The sequence below is a fragment of the Panthera uncia genome, chromosome F1 (assembly GCF_023721935.1).
Source record: "Panthera uncia isolate 11264 chromosome F1, Puncia_PCG_1.0, whole genome shotgun sequence".
NCBI lineage: Eukaryota > Metazoa > Chordata > Mammalia > Carnivora > Felidae > Panthera > Panthera uncia.
The window spans coordinates 36,186,989-36,209,189 of record NC_064813.1 but is presented as its reverse complement, the minus strand read 5'-3'; the positions used below and the strand labels follow the sequence as shown (position 1 = coordinate 36,209,189).

Genomic DNA, 22,201 nt, shown 5'->3' with positions numbered 1-22,201 from the left:
ATAAAACAATAAATGAAATATACGTGGTACCTGCTGGGGACGGCTTACAATCAATCTAGTGCAGAAAGAAAGAATGACAAAGAAATAAATGTAAGACTGAGGAAATCATATAAACACTTCTCTTATAAACTATAAAGGGATAGGTATCTCAAGAGATATATGTGAGACAGAGGCAAAAAGACTGTAAATAGCCACCCAGAAAAAACAATCATCACTTTCCTCTTTTTCTTTCCATCTATTTAATGAATTGTTCCAACCTGACTCATTGAGGACATCCAGAGGACAGTATTCTTCATCCCAAGCACTACAACGGCATCTGTGGTCACTGTCATGTCCATTTGGACCCTCTATTCAGAACACACTTCTTGTGGCACCTAGATGGCTCAGTCAGTTAAGCGTCCAACTTCAGCTTAGGTCATGTCATGGCTCATGAGTTCGAGCCCCACACTGGGCTCTGTACTGACAGCTCAGAGCCTGGAGCCTGCTTCAGATTCTGTGTCTCCCTCTCTCTGCCCCTCCCCCACTTGCATTCTGTCTCTCTCAAAAATAAATAAACATTAAACACACACACACACTCTCTCTCTCTCTCTCTCTCTCTTCTTGATTACCTGGCATTACTCTTCATTTTCATTCCATTTTAGTCTCTGCCTCCCAGGGGCAGAGCCTATGCCTTACAATGTCCCGTGTCACATAGAAATGTGGGTATAAGCTCCTATCCTCCCGGACCTCTCACATCTGTCCCCTGCTACGAATGTGCTTTGATTTGATTGAGACCATGTCCAGTATCTTTCCTCCTAGTTAACCTTCTGCTTCTGGACTTACGTCACTCATTTCCAGGCCAGACCTCATAGCACAATCCTTTAACCACTTACTTGGCAACACCATTAATACGTAATCCTTTGTCTTTTTGCTATACCAACCCTGGCAATTGTTATCTTCGCTTCTCTCCCAGGACGTGAAAGACTGCTGGAGAAAAATCACAGACACCATACAGTCTGGAGTCACCAGATTCATGGTCCTAGCTGCAACTGGACCTTACAAGCTGTTCTACAATCCAAATGTTTTGACTCATAAACTCCATTTCCCCCAGTGGCTAATCTCAATCTTCACTAATCTGTAGGCACAGCCCTCAATTCCTTCTCACCCATGACCTTGCCTCCTACCTCATAAAGAAAAAACACTGTTAGGCTTAAGTTTTCCTCAGTATCTTATCTCAACCTATCAAACATATATACATCTGATCCATATCTCTGTTCTAGTCTCAGAAGAATTCTTTTTTCTACTGTTCTCAACCCTACCACTCAATCTCTTCTAGGATCTGCACCATTAGACATCAGTATCTGGAATATAGTTGGCTATGAATGAGTATTTAATGAATGAATATTTAATGACTGTTATTCTTCTATATCTTTAGCCTCTCCTCATGTGCCGATTCCTTCATCACAGTCTATAAGTATAGTCAAGTTTCTCTTCCTAACCACTGCCTGATCTAATGTATTTGCTCTACAGCTAAATTTCTTGGGGGTGGGGAAAAAAAAAAAAAACACTATCTTACTATATCAACTTTCTTAATCTACTTATTTAACGCCAACTACAATCACTTTTTCATCTCCTCCACCCCTAACAGTACTTCACTGAAATCGCTCTGGGGAAGGTGAACAGTTTGCTAAACCTAACAAACTCTTTTCTGTCTGCCTCTTACGACCTTTCTCCCGGTCTGCTGCTGCTGATCGCAGCCTTGCTGGGTGTTGTGTCCTCCTCCGGCCCCATGCACCATACTGGTTCTCCTCTGACTTTTCCTTCCTTTGTAGGTTTATCTTCCTCTGGCAATCCCTCTATTGTCAGTGTGTCCCAAGGGTCAGTTCTTCCCTTATCTCTTTTCCTTTCTCCACCATCTTAACCTACACACCTTCATTTACTCCCATGGCTTCAATAACCATCACAATATGCTAAGGAGCACACAAACATACCTATCCTCACACCAGACCTCTTTACAGGCTCTGTTAACGTATTTCCAAGCTGGCTTCTGAGCATATCTATCTACAAATACTAAATCTATCTACATATACTAAATCATATATGTTAATCATATTAATTATATTAATGTTAATCATATTAAACATGCTCAGAACTGAGCATATTAATCATATGTTAATCATATTAAACATGCTCAGAACTGAGATTTTATTTTCTCCCCAAACCAGTTCTATCTTGGCAATGCCTCCAATTTCTCAAGCCAGAAATCTGAAATTCCTACAAGACACTTCATCACACTTCCTCCCCCTTGCCTAAGAATCATCAACAAAGTCCTACTGTTTCCTATTTTTTCTTGCCGCAGACCCCACTGTTTACACTCAAGCAATAATCTTCCAACTGACAGCTTTACCTCCAGTTTCTTCCAATCTCCTTAGCACTGCCCAAACACGAAGCTGACCACACTTCAACGTTAAGCATTTTGATGGCTCCCATTGCCCTTTAGAAAGTCTAACCATTAGCATGGTATATTATAGGCTACTAACATTTGGCTCTTGTCTACCTTTCCAGCTTTATATTTAGCCCCAAACCCCTCCTCCCTCCAGCCCCACACTACACTCTAACCATAACAAAGCACTCACAGTTCTGTGTTCATCAAACTGTTTTATGCCCTGAATCTCTGTATGTTGCTTTGCTGCTTATTATAAAGCCTCCCTCAAAATCCCCCTACTTGCTTGCCTACCACCTACTCATTCTCTGAAGCCTCCCCTAAACATACTTATTGGCATGCAGAACTTAATATTCTCTTTGTCCTCCATCATACCCTCCAAATATTTTTTTTGAGGTATAGTTGACATTAACATTACATTAGTTTCAGGTGCTCATGTGCTTTTATTAAAGCCTTTACAATCCTTTATTGTACTTCATTTAGTATCTGTGTCCTCCTATTAAACTGAAAAGACCTGGAGAATGGGTATTAGATGAACAGTAAGTGCTGACATGTAAATGACAGAATGAATGGGGAACTTCTGAGTGAAGGAAAATGAAAAGGTTTTGTGGTCATGGCAACTGAGCTAAGGTGTGAAGCGTGAATGTAATTTTGATATACAAAAGGGCAGGGAAGAGTCTAAGCAGAGGGAACAGAATAAACAAAGGTGCTGAGCTAAAGAAACTATAAGGTATATGAAAGCAATAGCAAGTACTTCTGAATGATTGGGGAGCAAGCAACAGGGATGAAATGATAAACGGAGGCTAAATAAAGGAAAGGCTTAAGGAGTTTAGAATCTATTGATATAGGCAACAGGAAGTCAGTACTTAAGCCAGGAGGGAGAGATCAATAAAGCTGTGCTTCGGTTCGTATTTTCTTGGCATAGTCAAAGAACAAAAAGAGAGCAATGCCAGCAGAATGTTCAATCAAGTTTCTCTAAGATTTCAGGCAAGAAATATTGTTCATCAGAAGTTCTCACCAGGGTATGTGAAAGGAGAGTGTCTTCACTAACGGAAGTAGGTAACAGAGAAGGAAGAGTGGCTTCGAGGGGGCAACAGGGACAGTAAATTTTGAAGGTATTACTTCTGAGATACCGACATATTGAGATTTGGGTAGAACTGTGAATTTCTGAATTCGGGGCTTAATTCTGTATCTATACCTAGATAACTGAATTATGCATACACACACACACACACACACACACACATATATAAAATAATTTTATATATATATAAAATATATATAAGTATATAAAAATATATAAAAATATAAAAATATAAATAAATATAATATATATAAATTTATATATAAATATATATATATAAAACAATTTTTATGACTCTACCCATATCAGGATTATGAAGATGAAGGAGATAGCTTTAGTGAGAGGTATTAACCTATACTGAGCATAATTTTGCACTGTGTGGTTCTCTTAAATACTCATGTGTTACTTTAGTTTTATTTAAGGGCAGGTATCTTTCTGAATTTTAAAAAATCCTTTATTTATATAGGATTTACTATTTTACAAAATCTTCCATATCCTTTTAAAGTATTGTAATCTCTCATAACAATCTCAATTTACAGAGGGAAGAAACTAAGAACCAGTTAAAAAAATTAATGGTGAAACCTGAACTGGAGCCCGAGTCACGTGATTTTTAATGCAGGCCTTTGTCGCCATTGTTGAGAACTTGCTTACTTTTATCTAAGTTGGCCTTTTGGTTTGAATTCTTCATGATGCTTAATATAGCTTTGCATGCATAATGATTTCTCAGTAACACTTACCAACTGGTTAAATTTCAAATCATTAGCACTACAGAGGGATATCACTTGGTTTGAGATATTATCTGAGTTCCAATCAAGAGAGGTTAGTTACCAGGTACTGATAGGAAATACCAGTTCTATGGTGGCCACCAGTGAGCAGAGAAGGTAGAATCTCAGGTACTTTATTCAGATTCTCAGGGGTTGGTCTGACTTCCATCCAATGAACACAGTGGTGAGACACCTCAGCTATAGTTGAGGGGGTCAGAGCTGACTGGCTTTTTGTTTTCCCTTAAGCAAATCAGCAGACTAGAATCCATCACTCTAGGTTCTTGGTAAAGAATATTAACGTGTATCAAATATTGAAAAACTTGAACGTTCAAAGAGTCCTGAAAGGTGTGCTACACAGCTCCTATCAGACACTTGTTAAGAAAGTGAAAATTTAGGGGCGCCTGGGTGGCGCAGTCGGTTAAGCGTCCGACTTCAGCCAGGTCACGATCTCGCGGTCCGTGAGTTCGAGCCCCGCGTCAGGCTCCGAGCCATCAGCCCAGAGCCTGTGTCTCCCTCTCTCTCTGCCCCTCCCCCGTTCATGCTCTGTCTCTCTCTGTCCCAAAAATAAATAAAAAACGTTGAAAAAAAAAAATTAAAAAAAAATAAAAATAAAAAAAAAATAAAAAAAGAAAGTGAAAATTTAGGGAAGGCCTTGAAAGGGACAAAGTCACCTTTATAACTTTGGATAAACCAAACTCTATTCCTTAATCAAATTGAGCCACCAGGAGGCTGCATCAGGAAACTCACTGGTTTATCCCAACGCCAATCACCTTTCCAAAACCATGCTTTAATGCTTGCTTTTGGCTTTTATCAAACATCACACAGGTATTATCTGTATAATTGCTACTAAAGACGCTGCCTGGTGCATTACTCATAGATCCTTATAGGAGATTCTTCTATTATAATCTAGTGGAAGAGAACATTGGTTTCTCTGGGTAACTGGTAACTTGAAAACAGAAATAATTTGCGGTTTCCCTTTGAGCCCTGACAGAAGGGAAGCAATAACTAGATGGGCAGCTCAAGCACACAACTATTGTTGGCCATTACGTTAGGTGTGTTTACATTCCCTTCCATCCTTGGTTCTGAATTTATACTTCCATTTCTATTTTAATAACTTGGTAAATTATGTATTTTATTGTAAGTTATCAGAAATTCTTTTTGAAAAAAAAAAAGATGGTTTGTAACACAAAATGGGAGATTTACATAGGTCTGAATTCTTAACTGGGTGCAAGTTTTCCTGGATATATGTGAGATAACTACCGGTTGTTCTAAAGGCACTGGTTGTTCTGAATAGACTTGTTAACGCAGTGGAGGAAAAATCAGTTACAACAGTCTTTTGGCAATGTAATGGGAAAAAAAATCCCAATGTAAAACTTACTTTCATGTTACAAATAGCCATAGACTAAGTTTTATACCTTTAATAATTTGGTTTAAAAATACGAATTTATATGGATCTATGGATTGTCTTGTCATACCAGGTAACAATTCAAGTTAGATAAATAAGGACACATCTCATCCTGTCTTCTTTCAAATGTATACAAGAGTACAGTATCACTCTTAACATGGTAGAGTTATTTGTGCCTCTGCTATAATAATGGCTAGGAGGATAAAACTGTCACCTACATGTTAGAAACCAGGAAGGAATAACATTAGGAGACAACAGAAAGAGGTTAAAAGTCATTGAGTAGAGGAAGAGGAAAAACTCTTACCTTTGCCAGATAGTTTCTAATTTTAAGTTGTTCAATAACTACTCAGATCAGGTTCATTTGGTTACTCGTTGCTTCACTTTCTGCAGCCAGTCAACACATCTAGAGGTCATGTTACTGAGATAATAGATGCTCCACACAACTAGTAGTTATTTTTTCTAGGTTTTCAGTGAAAAACTGGAATATAGTTCCCTTGAACATTTTCAGATCAAAAGATCTCTATATGCTCTCTCTGGGGTTTCAACTATGTGCTATTTAGTATCAGAGTGGAGAGAAAACCATTTCCTAAAATCTGATATATATTGAGTTCCTCTCATGAATCAGGCACTATCCTATACATTTTTACAAAGCTTAACAATTCAGTCTTCATAACAACTCTATTCTCATGAATCAGGCACTATCCTATACATTTTTACAAAGCTTAACAATTCAGTCCCCATAACAACTCTGTTCTCATGAATCAGGCACTATCCTATACATTTTTACACGGCTCAACGATTCAGTCTTCCTAACAACTCCATGGGGTGGGCGCTACTATGACATTTTACAGAGGAAGGTCACAAAGGCAGTAAGGAGCACAGCCTGGATTTGAACTGAAGTAGTCTAGCTTCAGAACCCAGGCTTTTAAAGTTACTGTGTTATATATACTGCTTGAGAAAAATCTTAATGTGCAGGTTCCCTCACGGCCACCTTTGCACAAAGGCGGGAGACCTACCAGATAGACAAAGATGGTTTTAGACTATTTGATTCTCAAAAAGATGCTAGCTCTAAAACTGGCTCATTTAGTTTCTAAATCAACAGATATGTCCTCATATTTCATAGGCCAACTCTAATCAAAAAGCAACCCCCCCAATTTTTTCTAGGGCTCTAAAAACTTGCAATGAGATACAGGCCTACTTTATCCATGAGAGATACATTTAAATGATGACAAAAAGTGTTAGGATTAGTATTATGATTAGTGTGACAATTTTAATGTTCTTTTTTTTTTTTTATTTTCTAGAGACAGAGAGAGAGAGAGAGAGAGAGAGAGAGAGAGAGAGCGTGAGTGGGAGAGAGGGGCAAAGGGAGAGAAAGAGAGAATCTTAAGCAGACTCTATGCTGGGAGTGGAGCCCTATGTGGGGCTCAATCCCACGACCCTGGGATCATGGCCTGAGCCAAAATCAAGAGTTGGAATGCTCAATCGAGCCACCCGGGTACCCCTTAATGTTATTTCTAATCCTACTCATGCATTAAAGTGACAATAACTCCTTCCAAACAAACAAACAAAAAAATGTACTTGAATTTTAACATGGGATTTTTTTATGCCAGATTATAAATTTACATAGTAACTGATGAATTATAAAAAATCTCTCTAACAAGTTTTCTCTCAGAAAGTCAGACATTAAATAATCAAAATGAAATAATTATCTTAGAGGTTTCCCTCAATGTTAGTCTTTACACTTTTTAAAAAGTTCCTATAAACCTCTGGAAGAAAAGAAGGTAAAAATCTTTAACATTTATCTAATATTTTGCAAAAGTCCTAAGTATAATACCATTAACCATGTTCAAGGAAACATACATTCCTACAGTAACTTTAAGAATTTTGTATATATTCTTGTGTGTCAGGCTTCAATTTCTAATAACATCATTAGGCAACTTGCTCAAAAAATTTTTGTGTTTCATCTGAGGGAGTTAGCTTTCCATTTATTCCTTTAAATTATAGAAATAATGCCAAAATCAGCAGATGTTACAACTTTGGTAAAAATAAATAGGGGTAAGTAAAGAAACTTTTTGTGGTTTAGGTTATGTCAAAAATTTCTTTAGTTTGTATTAACACGTTTGTAAAAAATTGTACTTTTTAAAAAATTGTTTTATATAACATGTTAAAAATAAGGCACAAGAGAGGTCTGATTACACAAAAAGCCTTACAAAATCAGAAGGAAAACTGTTTAATTCAGATGCTTAAGGGAAATTTAAAAAGCAATACAGAAATATTTAAATGAGTAAAAGCATATAGAGCAAAAATAAAATCAATTCTCTATGACATTTCTAAAGGATTATGAAATCACAGAGTTATATGGAAATTAATGAATATTTGTTTTCAATGAAGTGGAGAAAATACCAATATATATTGATTTATATATTTCCAAAGAAATATCAAAGCATATGGGTTAGTACCAGAAATATTTAAAAGAAGAGAGTGCTAACAGTCATTGTTAGCAGGGCGATAACCCAATTACATATCAAGTTCAGTCACGTACAGGTAATAACAATAGGGCTCTTTGTGCATTATAGCTTTAGGTCACTAACACAATTCTCAATAGAATAATAAAGACTGGTGCTATTGGTACTGTTTCTTTTTCACCCCCATCTTAATCCCTCTGAGACCAATTATGTTATATCAGCCTCCCAGATATACCCAATTTCCATCTACCCAAGGACACATTTTAGCACCCCAAAGTGGGTCTAATACATTAAAGTACACTATATTTCGGAGCTTTAGATATTTATACAAAATGATTAGGCGTACCCAACTTGTACACCAAAGCGTCACCAGTGATTGACTTGGGGTAGAGGGAGAAAGGAAAAGAAAGCAATCTTACACAGATATAAGGTAATGTAATGTCTATATCTCACAACTGAAGATCATTCAGTGTGTCTTTTGAAAACTGTGAAAGTCTTACAGAAAGTTACACGGTTTTATAGGATCCCACAGGAGATGTGAAATATAGGGCACCGTTTTGGATTCATGTCTTTAAGGAGCAAGTCCCCCGTGTCACTTCTGAAGCATAAGTGAACAAAGGGCCTACTTAAATATATTTTTTAAACAAAAATGGAACATTCAAAGCTTAAAGATCTAATCTTATATGGCAACTCTAACTAAGGTGGTCAACTGATATTATAAATGATGAGAACAGCTAACTCACTGAACCCATTTTTTAAGAAGGAAAATCAAACATTATTAACAGTGTTTGAGATAACACTGAATGTTAAGTTAATCTTAATAAATAATGGCACAGTTATATATTTATTATTATAAATAGTCTCATCTCACTTAGCATTGGATGACATGATTATAAGGAGTACAGAGATATCCGTGAAAGCAGATTTAGCTCCAAACATTTATTGTGCCATTTAATTGAATGTCTCTCATGTAAATATTCCTGGGATCGTGTATTAGGAAGTTTCCTCCAGCACGAATTTAAATAACATGGGTTAATTTTGACTAACAACTACAGGGAATATATATAGTTCTATTAAAAGTTGTGAATCTGGCAACTATAAAATAAAACTATGTAGACTGCTCCAATGAATAAAAAAGTTTTATAAACTTAGTTTAACTTCAAAGTATGTGAAAATAATCTGTCCCTGAGACTCTCATCTTTTTTTGCCTTATATACACAAAGCAGCAGTTCTTTTATGACTAAAACAAAGGTCATGTTTTTGTTATGGACTCAAACTTCAAAATGAGCTTCTTTAAGCATATTCTGAATTTAAATATGATACAAACAGAAGTTATTTATAAACGTTAGGTGAAAAACTTCAGTTATAATTTTTAAGGCGTTCATTTAACACTCACCCTTAAAGGGTAACTCTTTGGAAAATAAACTTTCTCTTATTAGTAAAATTGTGACAAACTGTAACACTTCTTGGTTGGTAGATTATGGACTCGTATATCTGGTATCTTACATGTGTAGTTTCCACATACTCTAATATGTAAAAAGAATGCTATCCTTCCGCAAATAGCTTCCTCCTTCGTTCATTATTACATGACGCCCTGCCCCTCCCCCCACCTGGTTACCACAAGGCAGAGGAAAGGAGATTCCAGATTAATATGGTGGGTGAAAATAGAGAAAAGAAAGATGAAAAAATGGAAGGAAAACATGAAGCGCTCGCTCACACAACACCCGAGAGTTTACTTCAGGCTGCGTGACCTTGTAGCACGCGCAGTGGGATGCCATGAGGCAGAGGCACAACAGCGCCTGGTCGGGTAGTGGCTCTGGCACTACCTGGCTCTCTATTTGCTCATATGTGAAATGGGAAGAATGTCACTGCCTTTATTTCTTTAGCAGGAAAGTTCTTACATGGCTTAAAAAAAAATGGTGATTTCTCAGTTGAAAAAAAAATCACTATTCCAATTTTGTTTAAAGCCATGTAAATATATTTATACTCTGCAAGAACCTATAAATATCTGAAATCAGTTCAGTTCAACTAAATATTTTATTATTGTTATGTATACATAATCACACATAGAAAAAGCACTGTACTTTTTAATCTTTATATTTTAAATGCCCGGGAAAAATCAATGCTTGTCTCAAGAATAACAAAAATGGTGCTGGAAATTCTTCACGCATTTAAGTAAAGCGGGGTAAACTATTCCTGGGAACGCAGAAAGGCAGAGGAATACCCCCTCCTCCTACCCTGCATTTCTCTTTAAAAAAAAAAAAAAGGAGGGGCACTGGAATGGAGGTTAAAGTAAAAAAGAAAGTTTGTTATTTATGAGGTAAAAGTCTATGAACATTCATTCATTCTCCATTAATTCTCTGATTGGGTGATCTTTTAGGTTGGTATTTTAGAAGATAATTGCATACTTGAGAAGTAGAGTCCCATTCACTGATTTTAAATAAGAACAGACACCTTTCTATCTGTGAGCTGGAGACATAAAGTGGCAAAACAAACACGTTTAATGAACAAGAGAAGCATTCAATGATCTGAAAACTGATTACAGGTTCAATAATTGCATTTCCAAAATTATATTTTGGTTTCTCCGTGTATAAAAAGAAGAAGCCCCGGGCGCCTGGGTTGCTCAGTCGGTTGAGCTTCCGACGTCAGCTCAGGTCACGGTCTTGCAGTTCATGAGTTCGAGCCCCGCGTTGGGCTCTGTGCTACCACACAGCTCAGAGCCTGGAGCCTGCTTCAGACTCTGTATCTCTCTCTCTCTCTCTCTGTCCCCCTCCCCTGCTCATGCTCTGCCTCTGTCTCTCAAAAATAAATAAATACTAAAAAAATAAAAATGAAAAAAAAGGAGCCCTACTGAGTTAGCAAGTTTTCAAAAATATAATTAGAAGATAACCACAGATACTGACAGATACTGTGTTCTACAAAAGTAGAACATTTTTATTTACAATGACCTTGAAATGACCAGGAAGCTGGTAAATATCTGCTCTGGCAGTCAGCACAGATGGACAAGTGCTGCTACAATACAGCTGATTTCATTCAGGAAGTTTCAACCCTCTCACCCATGCTCTATATAGGTGTTTAAATTTGTTTTTGCACAAAGCATTGTTTTTTCAAATCCTGAGTTTAATTTCTACTTTCTCAAACCAAGGTTACCTTTATTCTCCCTATTTATTTCCATTTTTCACTTTTGTCTGCAAACCCTTGACTCAACTTCCCAGAACTTCCTTCCAAACTTATCTGTTCAAACCTAAAATGATGACAAGCTTCCCAAAAGCAACTGCCAAGGTACAATTCTGTTCAGTCTTTGCCATGTCTTCTCTACCTAATTAAGAATTTTTTACAATAAACAAAAAGTATTGAAAGAGACAGAATTTCCATTCTGCATGATATTAATGCTACGGATGTTCAAAAAATGTATTGGCTAAAAAGAACTCAGCACAGACTCACATTTTACCCTTTGTAAATAACTGTCAATATAACTATTTGCTGTTGTTTTTCAACTTAAGAGTCATGAGATAACTGAGAGAACAGTGAAAATGCTTACTTTTGATGACCACTCCTGTGACTCTCAAAGAAATTAAATACTGAAATGGAAGGAAAAAAAATCTGTTTGTCTTATTTTCCAATAAATGGACACTGGGCATTTCCAGAAATGATGCTGTTTGTTGATAAGAATGAAAAAATCATACGGTGGGTGATATCAATAAAATAAAATAATCATAGATTCTGGCCTGTCTTTTGAGTAATTGTCTGCCTCACTGGATGGAAAGAAAGTTCTTTGGAGAAGTTTTTTCATTCATCCAATTGTCAAATAATTGGTGCATTTACTTATTTTTTCATTTATTCCTTTAATCTCACTCTTTCACTTCCTCATTCCATCAATCAATGGCTGAACCTTTTTAATATGCCAAGCCCTAGAGATACAGATAAAAAGCAGTTACTGCTACTCAGGAACAGGAGCTAGACAGTCTGGGGGTGGGAGGTGGGGGCTGTGTGCAAAGAAAGGACTGCCATGCAGTGTATTGCCAAGGGAGGAGGGTATGGGGAGAGAAGAAAGGGGAGCAGGAAAACTTAGTGCGGGAGAGGATGCCCAAGCTTTGCTTCAAAGAGGTAAGTTAGCCTGGTAAAGAACAGGGGAAGGGGAATTTCAGAAAGAGGAAACGGCATCCATAAAATCATGGAAATTCATGGACCTTTGAGGATAACCTGCACTGGGACAGTTAGGGAAAGAAGAGAGTATCCTGTGATCAGTAGGTCTGGATAGATAAGCCAGGATCAGATTACAAGGGCGCTTTTGAGTCATAATTCCTTGTATATAGTAAATGTTCAATACATTTTAACTTCACGGATGTTAATTGCACAACACCAACAATCCCAAGTTTAATTAAACCTAAGAGATATCTAAGGAAAAATATCTATCTTTTCAACTCAAGATTTTTATGGTTTTAAATACAGTAGTTCCCCAGTGATACACGAATGAGACCATTACTAGAAAAAGAAAGAGCACTGAACACCAAAAGCTACTGTTTGCTATAAACAAAAATGTTTTACTAAGCTATAAAATATACACCTCCCAATATCATTCATGTACAGCTGACATATTTCAATCTATAGTCCTAATCATTTGTACATAATGATAACAGTATCATTCAAAAGGAAAGATTTGGCACCCGGGCTTATTTTTCCAAAGGACGCTATTTCTCATTTTTGGTTTGTAATGCTTGAATATATGAAATAAAAAACACCCCAAGCTTTTAAATGCTGAGTTCTTCTAACTGGAATGACTACACCTAGAAACAAATCTTATAGAGTTCCTTATTCCTATTGATCAAGGCTGGTGGTGGGCACAGCTACTATTTTCATGAAATTCTCCCTTCAAAACCTCTTTGGGCTGCAGCCTTAATAATGTAGCAGGAGCTAAAATCAATTTGATAAGCTTCCTAATAGGCATTTAGTGGGAAATTAATTTCCTTAATTTTTTTTATTTTTCAGACAGTTACAGAGCCTGCTACCGATTTAGCTGTAGAATGGACACTTAGCGAACTGGTCCTTTAATTAAGAGTTGGTCATTTAAGAAACTTTATGCTTTACTTTTCATTGTTCACGCTAAAAAATGAAATGGCAATTTGAACTTTTAAGAGATCTAAAAAGCCTACTATATAAGGAAATATTTGAGATCCCACTAAAGTATCACAGCATCAAAGCTGCTCAGGTTTTTTGCTACCATAAATCCTGAGTAATTATGTTACAAACAGAGTTCCTACTTAAGGAGAGAAAATATTTATTAGCACATCTGCATCTCAAAGCTCTTGTTCTGAGAACTTTTCCACATAACTGAAAAGATTCGATTAACATTATTAGCCTGTATTTTTCGTACCTCATTTCTTTAGTAAGAATTCGTTTCCGTGTTTACCTAGTTTAATAGCCTTCTATTTCACCACAGCATCACGACAGATTTTACCAACATAAGAAACTGTACTGTCTTCTTTGGAAAGTACCCCATACAACATGTTTCGCTTTATATCTCTTTTCGAAACTGGTGACTATATAGGGTGAGCTAAAAAGTGGATTCTGTTTTCCCTTCCCAACTCTGAGACCTTCTATCTGGGCCAGACTTTGATATCTGCCCCTTGGCTGAGAATCCGCATATCCAACTTCACACTTAGCTGCGGTGAGGTAGCCCTGCAGGCAGGCCGACTTCAACGAACCACTAGTGGTATCATCATTAAAATCCTGCTGAAGGTCACCATGGTAACCGCCTGCTGAGGCTTCACTGCTGCACTCCGCATCTCCTAATCAGCTACCATGTGAAATGCAAATTCAGACAGTCTGAAAATTAGTCAAGAAGAATAGGGGATGAGGATGCAGATATGTGAAATATTCATGCGCTTCATGGAAAAAAGAAGACAGCATGAATGACACAACAAAGAACGGCCCCTGACATTCTTGCCATCATTTTGCATTATTGTTCACACCCTACTGTATTTCCAGGCCTATCATTCTGAAGTTGGTTTTGTGAAATGCCATATTTATATTCCATACCCAAAATAGTAATTAAAAATGGCTAACATAATAGCATTAACATCAAATAAAGGTAATATTTCTAAATCATCATCCTTGCCTTATCAGAGTTTATTTTTAATTACCGCAATACAAAGGCTATGAAACAAACAAACAACAACAACAACACCACCACCACCAGGCATCAAGTGATTATTAGTATCAAAACCACAGGGAAAAAAGGTACTTACAGCATTCTAGGCCCTCAAATGCTTTCCACATGCTAAAAATTCTTTAGAGAGATTTATTATTCAAGTTACACTGACTCAATTTTCCTTCTATAAAACTAAAACCGATTGCTATTCATTTCAAGATAGAGTGACAAGACTACCTAATAAGTGAATGTTATAATTGTTTTATATTTTCCTTTGCTCCTTGCCATTTCCCTTGGGCAAAAAATCTGTTGCTCATGAGAGGGTGAGATGTCCTAACTCAAGACAGTGTTTTCTCTGGGTATGTTCCCCAGTAAGCTTTCCAAAAAGAGTTATGTGAACACATTTAGTTTACCCAAGATATTGCTGTTCTGCCTATCTCCTCCTTAAATACTGGCAAAATGTACTGGGCTAAAATAGGAGAGGTTTTGTTCAATAAAAAAAAAAACTATATGTTGGGTAGAGCCAAAGCAACTTACTTCGATGAACCACCAAAGCAAGACAAGGATTCAGACTCAGATTTTAATACAGTAAAGTTTCCTAAAATTTTCAATCCCACCCAATATACATTTTAACATGTCTACTAATGACAACCTCAAAACATTTCCCACAGGGATTTGATGGCGACAGTGAGGCAATGACAAGTTAGATATGGTCGAAGGAGGGAGGGTAACTCTGAAAGAACAAGGTAGAGACACGTAAAGCTAAAAGACGTATGCTTCAAATTGTGGAAAACATGGATGAGAGGAAGTTCTGCCAAAATGGAAAGTTGTAACTGTTGGTCTGAGACTGTGAGAGTGACCAATTGCCTTATGAAGAAGGCACCAGCCATGCTGGTCAACGAGAGCCGGGGTTTGAGCACAGATTCTGCCCTTTGCCGTGTTCAGTATGCTGCAAAGTCAGCTACCCTTCTCATCACACCTAAGAACTGACCAATTTCACACCACATGCTGTGCTGTGTTCTACTCCACTTTAGGAACTGCAGAGTCAACCCTTTAAACAGTAAGTCTCCAAGAGAAGGAATACAGAATGAAAAGTGCAATTTCTGCCACCATACTTGTCATTTGTGTTTCTGGATTAAAAAAAAAATTTTTTTTCTTAATAAAATGCGAACGTTAGCGAAATGAACAACAGACAAACACATAGACCGACAAATGACTTACTTCCTCTGAATAGTGATCTGAAGGAAGAGGTGGGTAGTCACACTGTTCTATCTTCTTACACAGCGAGTACAAATTCATTTTGTCACCATAGAAAGGACTCTGTAACGCAGCCATCTGTAAAATGCTCCCAATGAAACTGATATAGTTATATGGTAACTTTTAAATGAGATTTCATCGAGTATATTACACAGGGGTAGAAACAGCTACAAATACTTTCAATAAAGTTATTTGGGGCATTTAGATTTTATGAATATTCCTTTCTGAGAATTATCGAGTAAGTTCTATAAATCTTATTACAATTTTTGGTTATTTTTGTCAACATTTAAAATCCCTTAAGGGAGAAATGGTTAGTGTGTGTGTGTGTGTATGTGTGTGTGTGTGTGTACTTATACACACACACACACACATACACACCACACTCATACATACACATATGACATACCCCAGTATTAAGAAAAAAGAACATAAAGAAACTTAAAACGCTTTGTAAATATAATGCCATAAAAAACAACCAATCCATCTCATGACTAAACAGACCTCAGTGGTATATAACAACCAGGCAATGGTCAAAATATCACAAAAATGAAACTGAAATTGAAAATGAATTATAATCTAAGCAATGGTTTGGGGAGTAGAATGTACAGCATTTCATCCTGCGTGACAGTTTCTGTAGGGAAGGAATATTCTGAGAAGAAAAACAATGCCTTCCAATCTGAATGTTATAACTGATTCTCAAGTAGTTTACAATGAACTAGAACTTCTTTTCTTTCGATAATGTCTCAAAAATACTAAATATGTTCAAAACCTCTCTGAGTCATAGCGGCTCCTTCAAGGCATCCAAATGAGATTTCTATCCAGAAAAAAAAAAAAAAAGACTCAAAGAATGATCAACTTTGAAAAAGACATTATTGGATTTAAATTTATTTTCAGACAAGGTTCTAAGTTGACATTTAAAGTGCAAGCAAGTACTGTGGTAAGCAGGGTTACAAACTAAAAAATTCAATTTAAAATGTTCGCATCCTGTTCAAAACCTTCTAAATCTTTGAACCGCAGCAGCAAGAATACAACACGGAGTGCGAGGCTGCCCCAAAGTCAGTCACCCTTTTCTACATGTGCTAATAAGTTTGATTTTGGAAGGACAATGTGTACATTCCCCAGACAGGCAGAGTGTGTGTGAAACACGCTAGTCCATGCTGTGCTACTCAGTGAGCGTCAGTGGGGACAGGACAAGCTGAAAATGGCTCTCATCTGTCTTCTGGTGCTCCAGACAGAGCTTTAACTCCTTCGCAGCCTTAAACGAGGAGGGGACGGCACTGGAAATCAAACCTGCAAAGTAGCTTGACACAGTTTTACCCAGCCCGCATTTTATATAAAACTTACATAAACCCATATGAAACCACCTCAGGAAAGGTTGTTCCACATGAGGAGAAAAAAGTAAAAACAATACGAATGGCCCTAAACATATAAAACCCTCCATCTGAGAGGAAATTTCTCGAAGAGGCGCTATCAAGAATGATCACGTTTTCTGGTTTGGTTTAAAATGCAAGGACACTTTATGATAGAGAATTATAAATGCCACCTTAGAAAAAAATACACCGTATATATAAACTATAGTCTTTCCACGTTTGCAAAAACCCTACGTAAATGTACATATATTCATTATCCTCTGTTAGGAGTTCATTACAGCACTTTTGTCTCAATACTGCAGAGTTAAAAAAAAAAAAAAATCTGAATGTCCCCTAAGGAGTTAAAACAGGAATAGTATATTTTCATGCATCTCCTGCTTTGACAGATGAAAAATGTCAACTGTCCTGTTTTTATTTTCAAGCTTTTGCACTATTCATCTGGTTCATTAGTGCATCTCGATGCTGCCCCTGACAGCTGCTCGCCCTCTCCTCCCAGCAGCTGAATTTTTCAGGCTAATTTGATCCTCCACACTGAGACGATCGCTAGAATGATTGACTTGCTCCCTGACCTCCAGGGTCTGACTTTCCTGATTAGTATTCTGGGGGTGTCGGAGGGACGAAAGCCCACTGTCTGTCTTCGGGGCTGGTGGCAGCTCTCTTTTTTTTTGAACTGTAAGCCACCAACCTACAACCCTAGAAGGATGCAATTGCTGCACTGAACAATAAAGGAAATGTGTAAAACCTACTTTTCCATGTAAAGGTCCATGTAGCAAAAGCACAGCATCTTGATTTTAATTAGTAAAGTCTACTTTGTTGCATATCAATTAAAACTGTACTGCTAGTTTTTTTTTTTTTTTGAGGTTTCAGGAATATTTGAAAGTCTAATTTTCTGAGTTTAAAATACATTTTCAAAAAAGCTTCCTGCTCCTTCATTGTTAAGAGTAAATTCTTAGTGGGATATAATATAAAATGTCTGAGAGAGGTTGTGGCCAATTTTTGAAAGATTAATTGCTGGGTATTTCTATTAACATTATATGGAAACATAACTGGAAGGAGACAGAACATAAAGGTAAATTAAATCTTTAGAAAAATTTTAGTCCTTTCCACATGAGTTGCACAGAGGAACTGAGAAAATTTACTGAGATGAGAACTATCATTACCATGATAAATACTTTTAACTCAAAATCGTCCACAACACATAAAACTCATGGATGTAGGAGTGTCCAAAGAAATAATTTCTGTTTTGGTGATCATTTTAAAAATACATAAAAATGAGACACTGCCTCTCAAAGCAAATCCAGAATGTGAAGAATTATTTCAGTTCTGATATGAGTCTAGTGATCCTAAAAGAATCAGACGAACTTCTCAAAAAACCTTCATTACCTTAATTGAACTTTTTCTCTTTCATTGCTAAATTTCATCTTGTTAGTGCAAACCAATTTGTTGTTTACCTTTAGATGTTTAAAAGGAAAATGCTGCCTTGATAATATAAGATTATGACATAAAGAAATCTAACGTTACCTAAACAAATATGAAATATTTAAAAATGTACAAAGTGGTATTTAAACATTGTAGCAACTTAATATAATCAAAATCAATTCTTTTCAGCGTTGTATCAAATTAGTGAGCATAATCTCTTTTAATCTCTAGTGCATACATAAGAACATATTTTGTCATATCACTGATTCATAATTTTTCATAATAAAAATTATCCTAGGAATGTTACCTAAGAATATTTAAAAATCCATTCTTTAAAGTGGTCATTAGTCACTTTAGTTGGAAGAAAAAAATAAATAATCTCAGGTTCCTTAAATTAAGGAAATTTGAAAGTATAAACCATAATATATAATTAAAGATCATGATACACATTAAAAAAATAAACCTTCTGCTGCTTTACTTCCAAGTAATAGGTGGGCAATTAAAATACATGATCTCATCATATATTTCATTTAAATCAGGAGGACAGGAACACAAAAGATAGAGTAAGAAATACAGTGGCTTCTGTCTATACACTTTAGATTTCTTTTACGTACGTTAAAACATGAAAGTGATTCCATGTATTATTTTCCTTCATTTTATTTTATTAAAATAGTTATTTAGATGTAGACTAACCTTTAATTAACAGCTCTGACTTAAGGCCTGTGTCACTAGGAAAATCATACCATTCGATTAAAACATAAATTTACAGAAGTCACTAGTCTTGAGTGCTTTTTCATACCATTACTCTATAATGTGGATGTAAAATGTGCTCATAGTATGCTTTTTTTCTATCCATCCAAATCACTGCATGGCAATATTTGCTAGAGGATCTACCTAGATGATTTCCATTTTCCTTTCATAAATTATCACCAGTAGAACAGGAGAGAATTTCACTAAGCTTTACCAATACAACTGTTTACTCATGGAAACAAAATTAAGTGATGACCTAGAAAAATTATCTATTTACCTACTATCCTTAAAGCTGAATTCCTCTCCGTAAGAGTGAAAGAGTACTGAAAAAGATATTCACCATACTTTCATGTTTTAAATCCATTCCATTATACTTCCCCTGCTATGCATGGATAAGCAAGTTATTTTACAGATGTTCAGGTGTACATTTTCATACATAAGATATGCAGAAAAACATTACATTAACATTACAAATATTTTTCAAAATAAAATTCTCACCAGAAGGAAACAATTTAAAAATATTTAGAGGAAATAAATGTGCAAGAATGTATAATTACCGTTACAAAAACAATTACTAAGTCAATGAATTAACCTTTCGTAACTAAAAAGCTAATTCTTAAACATCATTCAGAAATAAAATAAGTGTATAAGAATGGAGGAAATATATTATAGTAACTAAAATACGTCAATATACGGAATTTATCAACATTACCTACCTCATAGAGTAGACAGCCAAGAGACCAGATGTCAGATTTGAAGTTGTATCCATTTTCATGGATTCTCTCTGGAGACATGTAATAAGGTGTACCCACTGCAAAAAGCAAACCAAACAAAACAAGGAGTCTAAAAATGAAGATGCAGCTGTGGTAAGAAATTTTAGACACAAAATTCTAGATTAGAAAATATCACCAAAATAATTCTTTAGAATCAGAAAATGGTTTTTGCGAATACTTAAAACTTTTTAACTTCCTCTACTCCCTGACCCTTATACAGCACAGCAACATCTATCCTATATTAAAAAGGGTGTGGTGAGTTGAACTTTATTTCCTTTTGATCAATTCAGGGAGGTTCTCGGGAGCATAACTAAAGTAAAACCAAGGAATTCTAACAAGAAAATCTACTCAAGTGATTCACATTGGCTTCATTTCTTTATTAAAAAAAAAAAAAATACGGCTTGCATATCTCAAATAATCAAGCATGATGGTGTAATCATGTACTCAATATAAACATTAATATATAACAATTTAGTAGAGTGTATATAAATAAATCATGCTCATTAACTTTAATAAACATTCCTTATAACACAGTTGTAGCTCTTAAAATTATGAATGATATAATCATTACCCTTCCGTACCCTACCTACTACCACTTTTGAAACATTAGAACAGACTTTTGTGCATCAAAGGGTTACACAATAACATATGTGAAAGGTCACGGACATCCCTAGAAAAATATCTGAGTTATTACTACTGAGACTTTTTTAAATCATAATGTAATAAATTAATATTTATTAAACATTTAAAAGTAAGCAAAGGCATGTAAGTTATTTTTTGAAAGGTAAAAACAGTTAAGTGACATTCAAAGCGACTATCTTCAATTTCAGATACAGATGGCTACTTCACAATCATTAGCCTAAGGGTTTTTTTTTTGCCAAATAGAGACCCAAAGTTTGAGAACGAGATTTTAGAATTTTACTTGCTTGAGGAAAACCTACCAAAAACGATGCTGCTACTCACAGAGAGAAGGACATTTCCCTTTTTCTATTAATTTTCAAGAACTCCCCAGACAGTTAGTGTAAATCTTAATGAGACTGTAACTCACAGTCCTGAACAGGGGTATTTAGTCAGAGACAACTGGAAGAGCCACAGCAACAATCAAAGTGTCATTCTCAAAGGCAGGAGTCGGTTTTCCAAAAGAATAAGGTTGCAAACTAATAGTTGTGTGTGGAAACTATACTGCACTGAAGGTGAAAACGTCAGGAACTACGTATCCACAAGGAATCCTATCTGTACTGGAATCCATTTTTACTAAGAATGGAGGGTCCTAGTCACAATGGACGGAAGGGTAGTTTCTATGAAAGCGAAGAAATGAAAAAAGAACAGGACCATAGGAGGATGAAATAAATTTAAATAAAATATGAACTAGTCAAATATGAAATTAGTTAAGACAAACCTTAAGAAATAACCTACTTAATTGTAGTACTTATTTCGAGGCAAGGAAGTTTGCCAATGTCTGTCAGGGTCAGAAAAGCTAAGAAACTTTCAGAAACAGCAAGGATTAAATAATCTGAATTGTTATCGGGTAAAATAAACATGAGCTCTCCAGCTTTGGGAGCTTCAACCACCTTCACTTGTAGCTTGCATCAGCGACACTGATTATTGGAGGTATTTACACCCTCCCTCGACCTAAGGACGGGTGGTGGGTACACTTGGAATAATAAGAGGGCTCTGCACAGGCTCCTGGTTTCAGGACATAAAGCAAGTGAGTGGCAGTGAGGAATGTGCAGAGAGAGGCTTCACGGAATCCACAGGGGGCAACTGAAAACACTGAGGCTTGAAGGTTCAGAGTTTACCAAAAGCAAAGGTAATTTTAACCAGTAGCTCTGGGAAACCTGCTGATACATTAGGGGTTTGATAGGAGTGTGAAAGATTGATGATAGGGAAAAAGAACAAATGCTAGCGTTTTACAGAGATTAGCCCCAGCACAACACCTTAACTGCAACACAACTGAACTCACGGACGACCCACAAGTGAAGGAAGCAGAGAAAAAGAATGATGAGGGTATTCGACTGAGCTAAACTTATAATGTAAAACAGTTTAATGGGAAGAAAGGCCTTTTCGAGTGAGCTGCTAGCGGTCATTACAAAAAGTGACGTATTGGGTTAACACTGACACTGCAAACTTAGATGCTGATTCCTCTTCATATTATAAACAACAAACTTCTTTAGGCTAAACAGGCGTATTTCGTTTTAATATTTCAGGTATACAGATCTTGAATATATTAAAATGTAAATCTAAGGATGCTACTCACCTTTTGATTGACACATTTCCAAAAGAGTCATTATGTAGGAAGAGGAGAAAGTGTGTATCCTGCACTACAATTATTAATTGGATA

At 36.2% G+C, this 22,201-nt stretch overlaps 1 protein-coding gene across 3 annotated transcripts in view; it reads right to left on the bottom strand.

The window, feature by feature from the left end:
- NEK7 (NIMA related kinase 7) overlaps positions 1–22,201 on the bottom strand; it is a 158,922-nt gene that overhangs the window by 5,342 nt on the left and 131,379 nt on the right. For all 3 annotated transcript variants that reach the window (XM_049634306.1, XM_049634308.1, XM_049634307.1), the window contains 2 exons: positions 19,804–19,898; positions 15,513–15,626 (listed from right to left, as the gene is read on the bottom strand). In XM_049634306.1, coding sequence (XP_049490263.1) covers positions 15,513–15,626; positions 19,804–19,898 — 209 coding nt within the window. The remainder of the gene's footprint in view (positions 1–15,512; positions 15,627–19,803; positions 19,899–22,201) is intronic.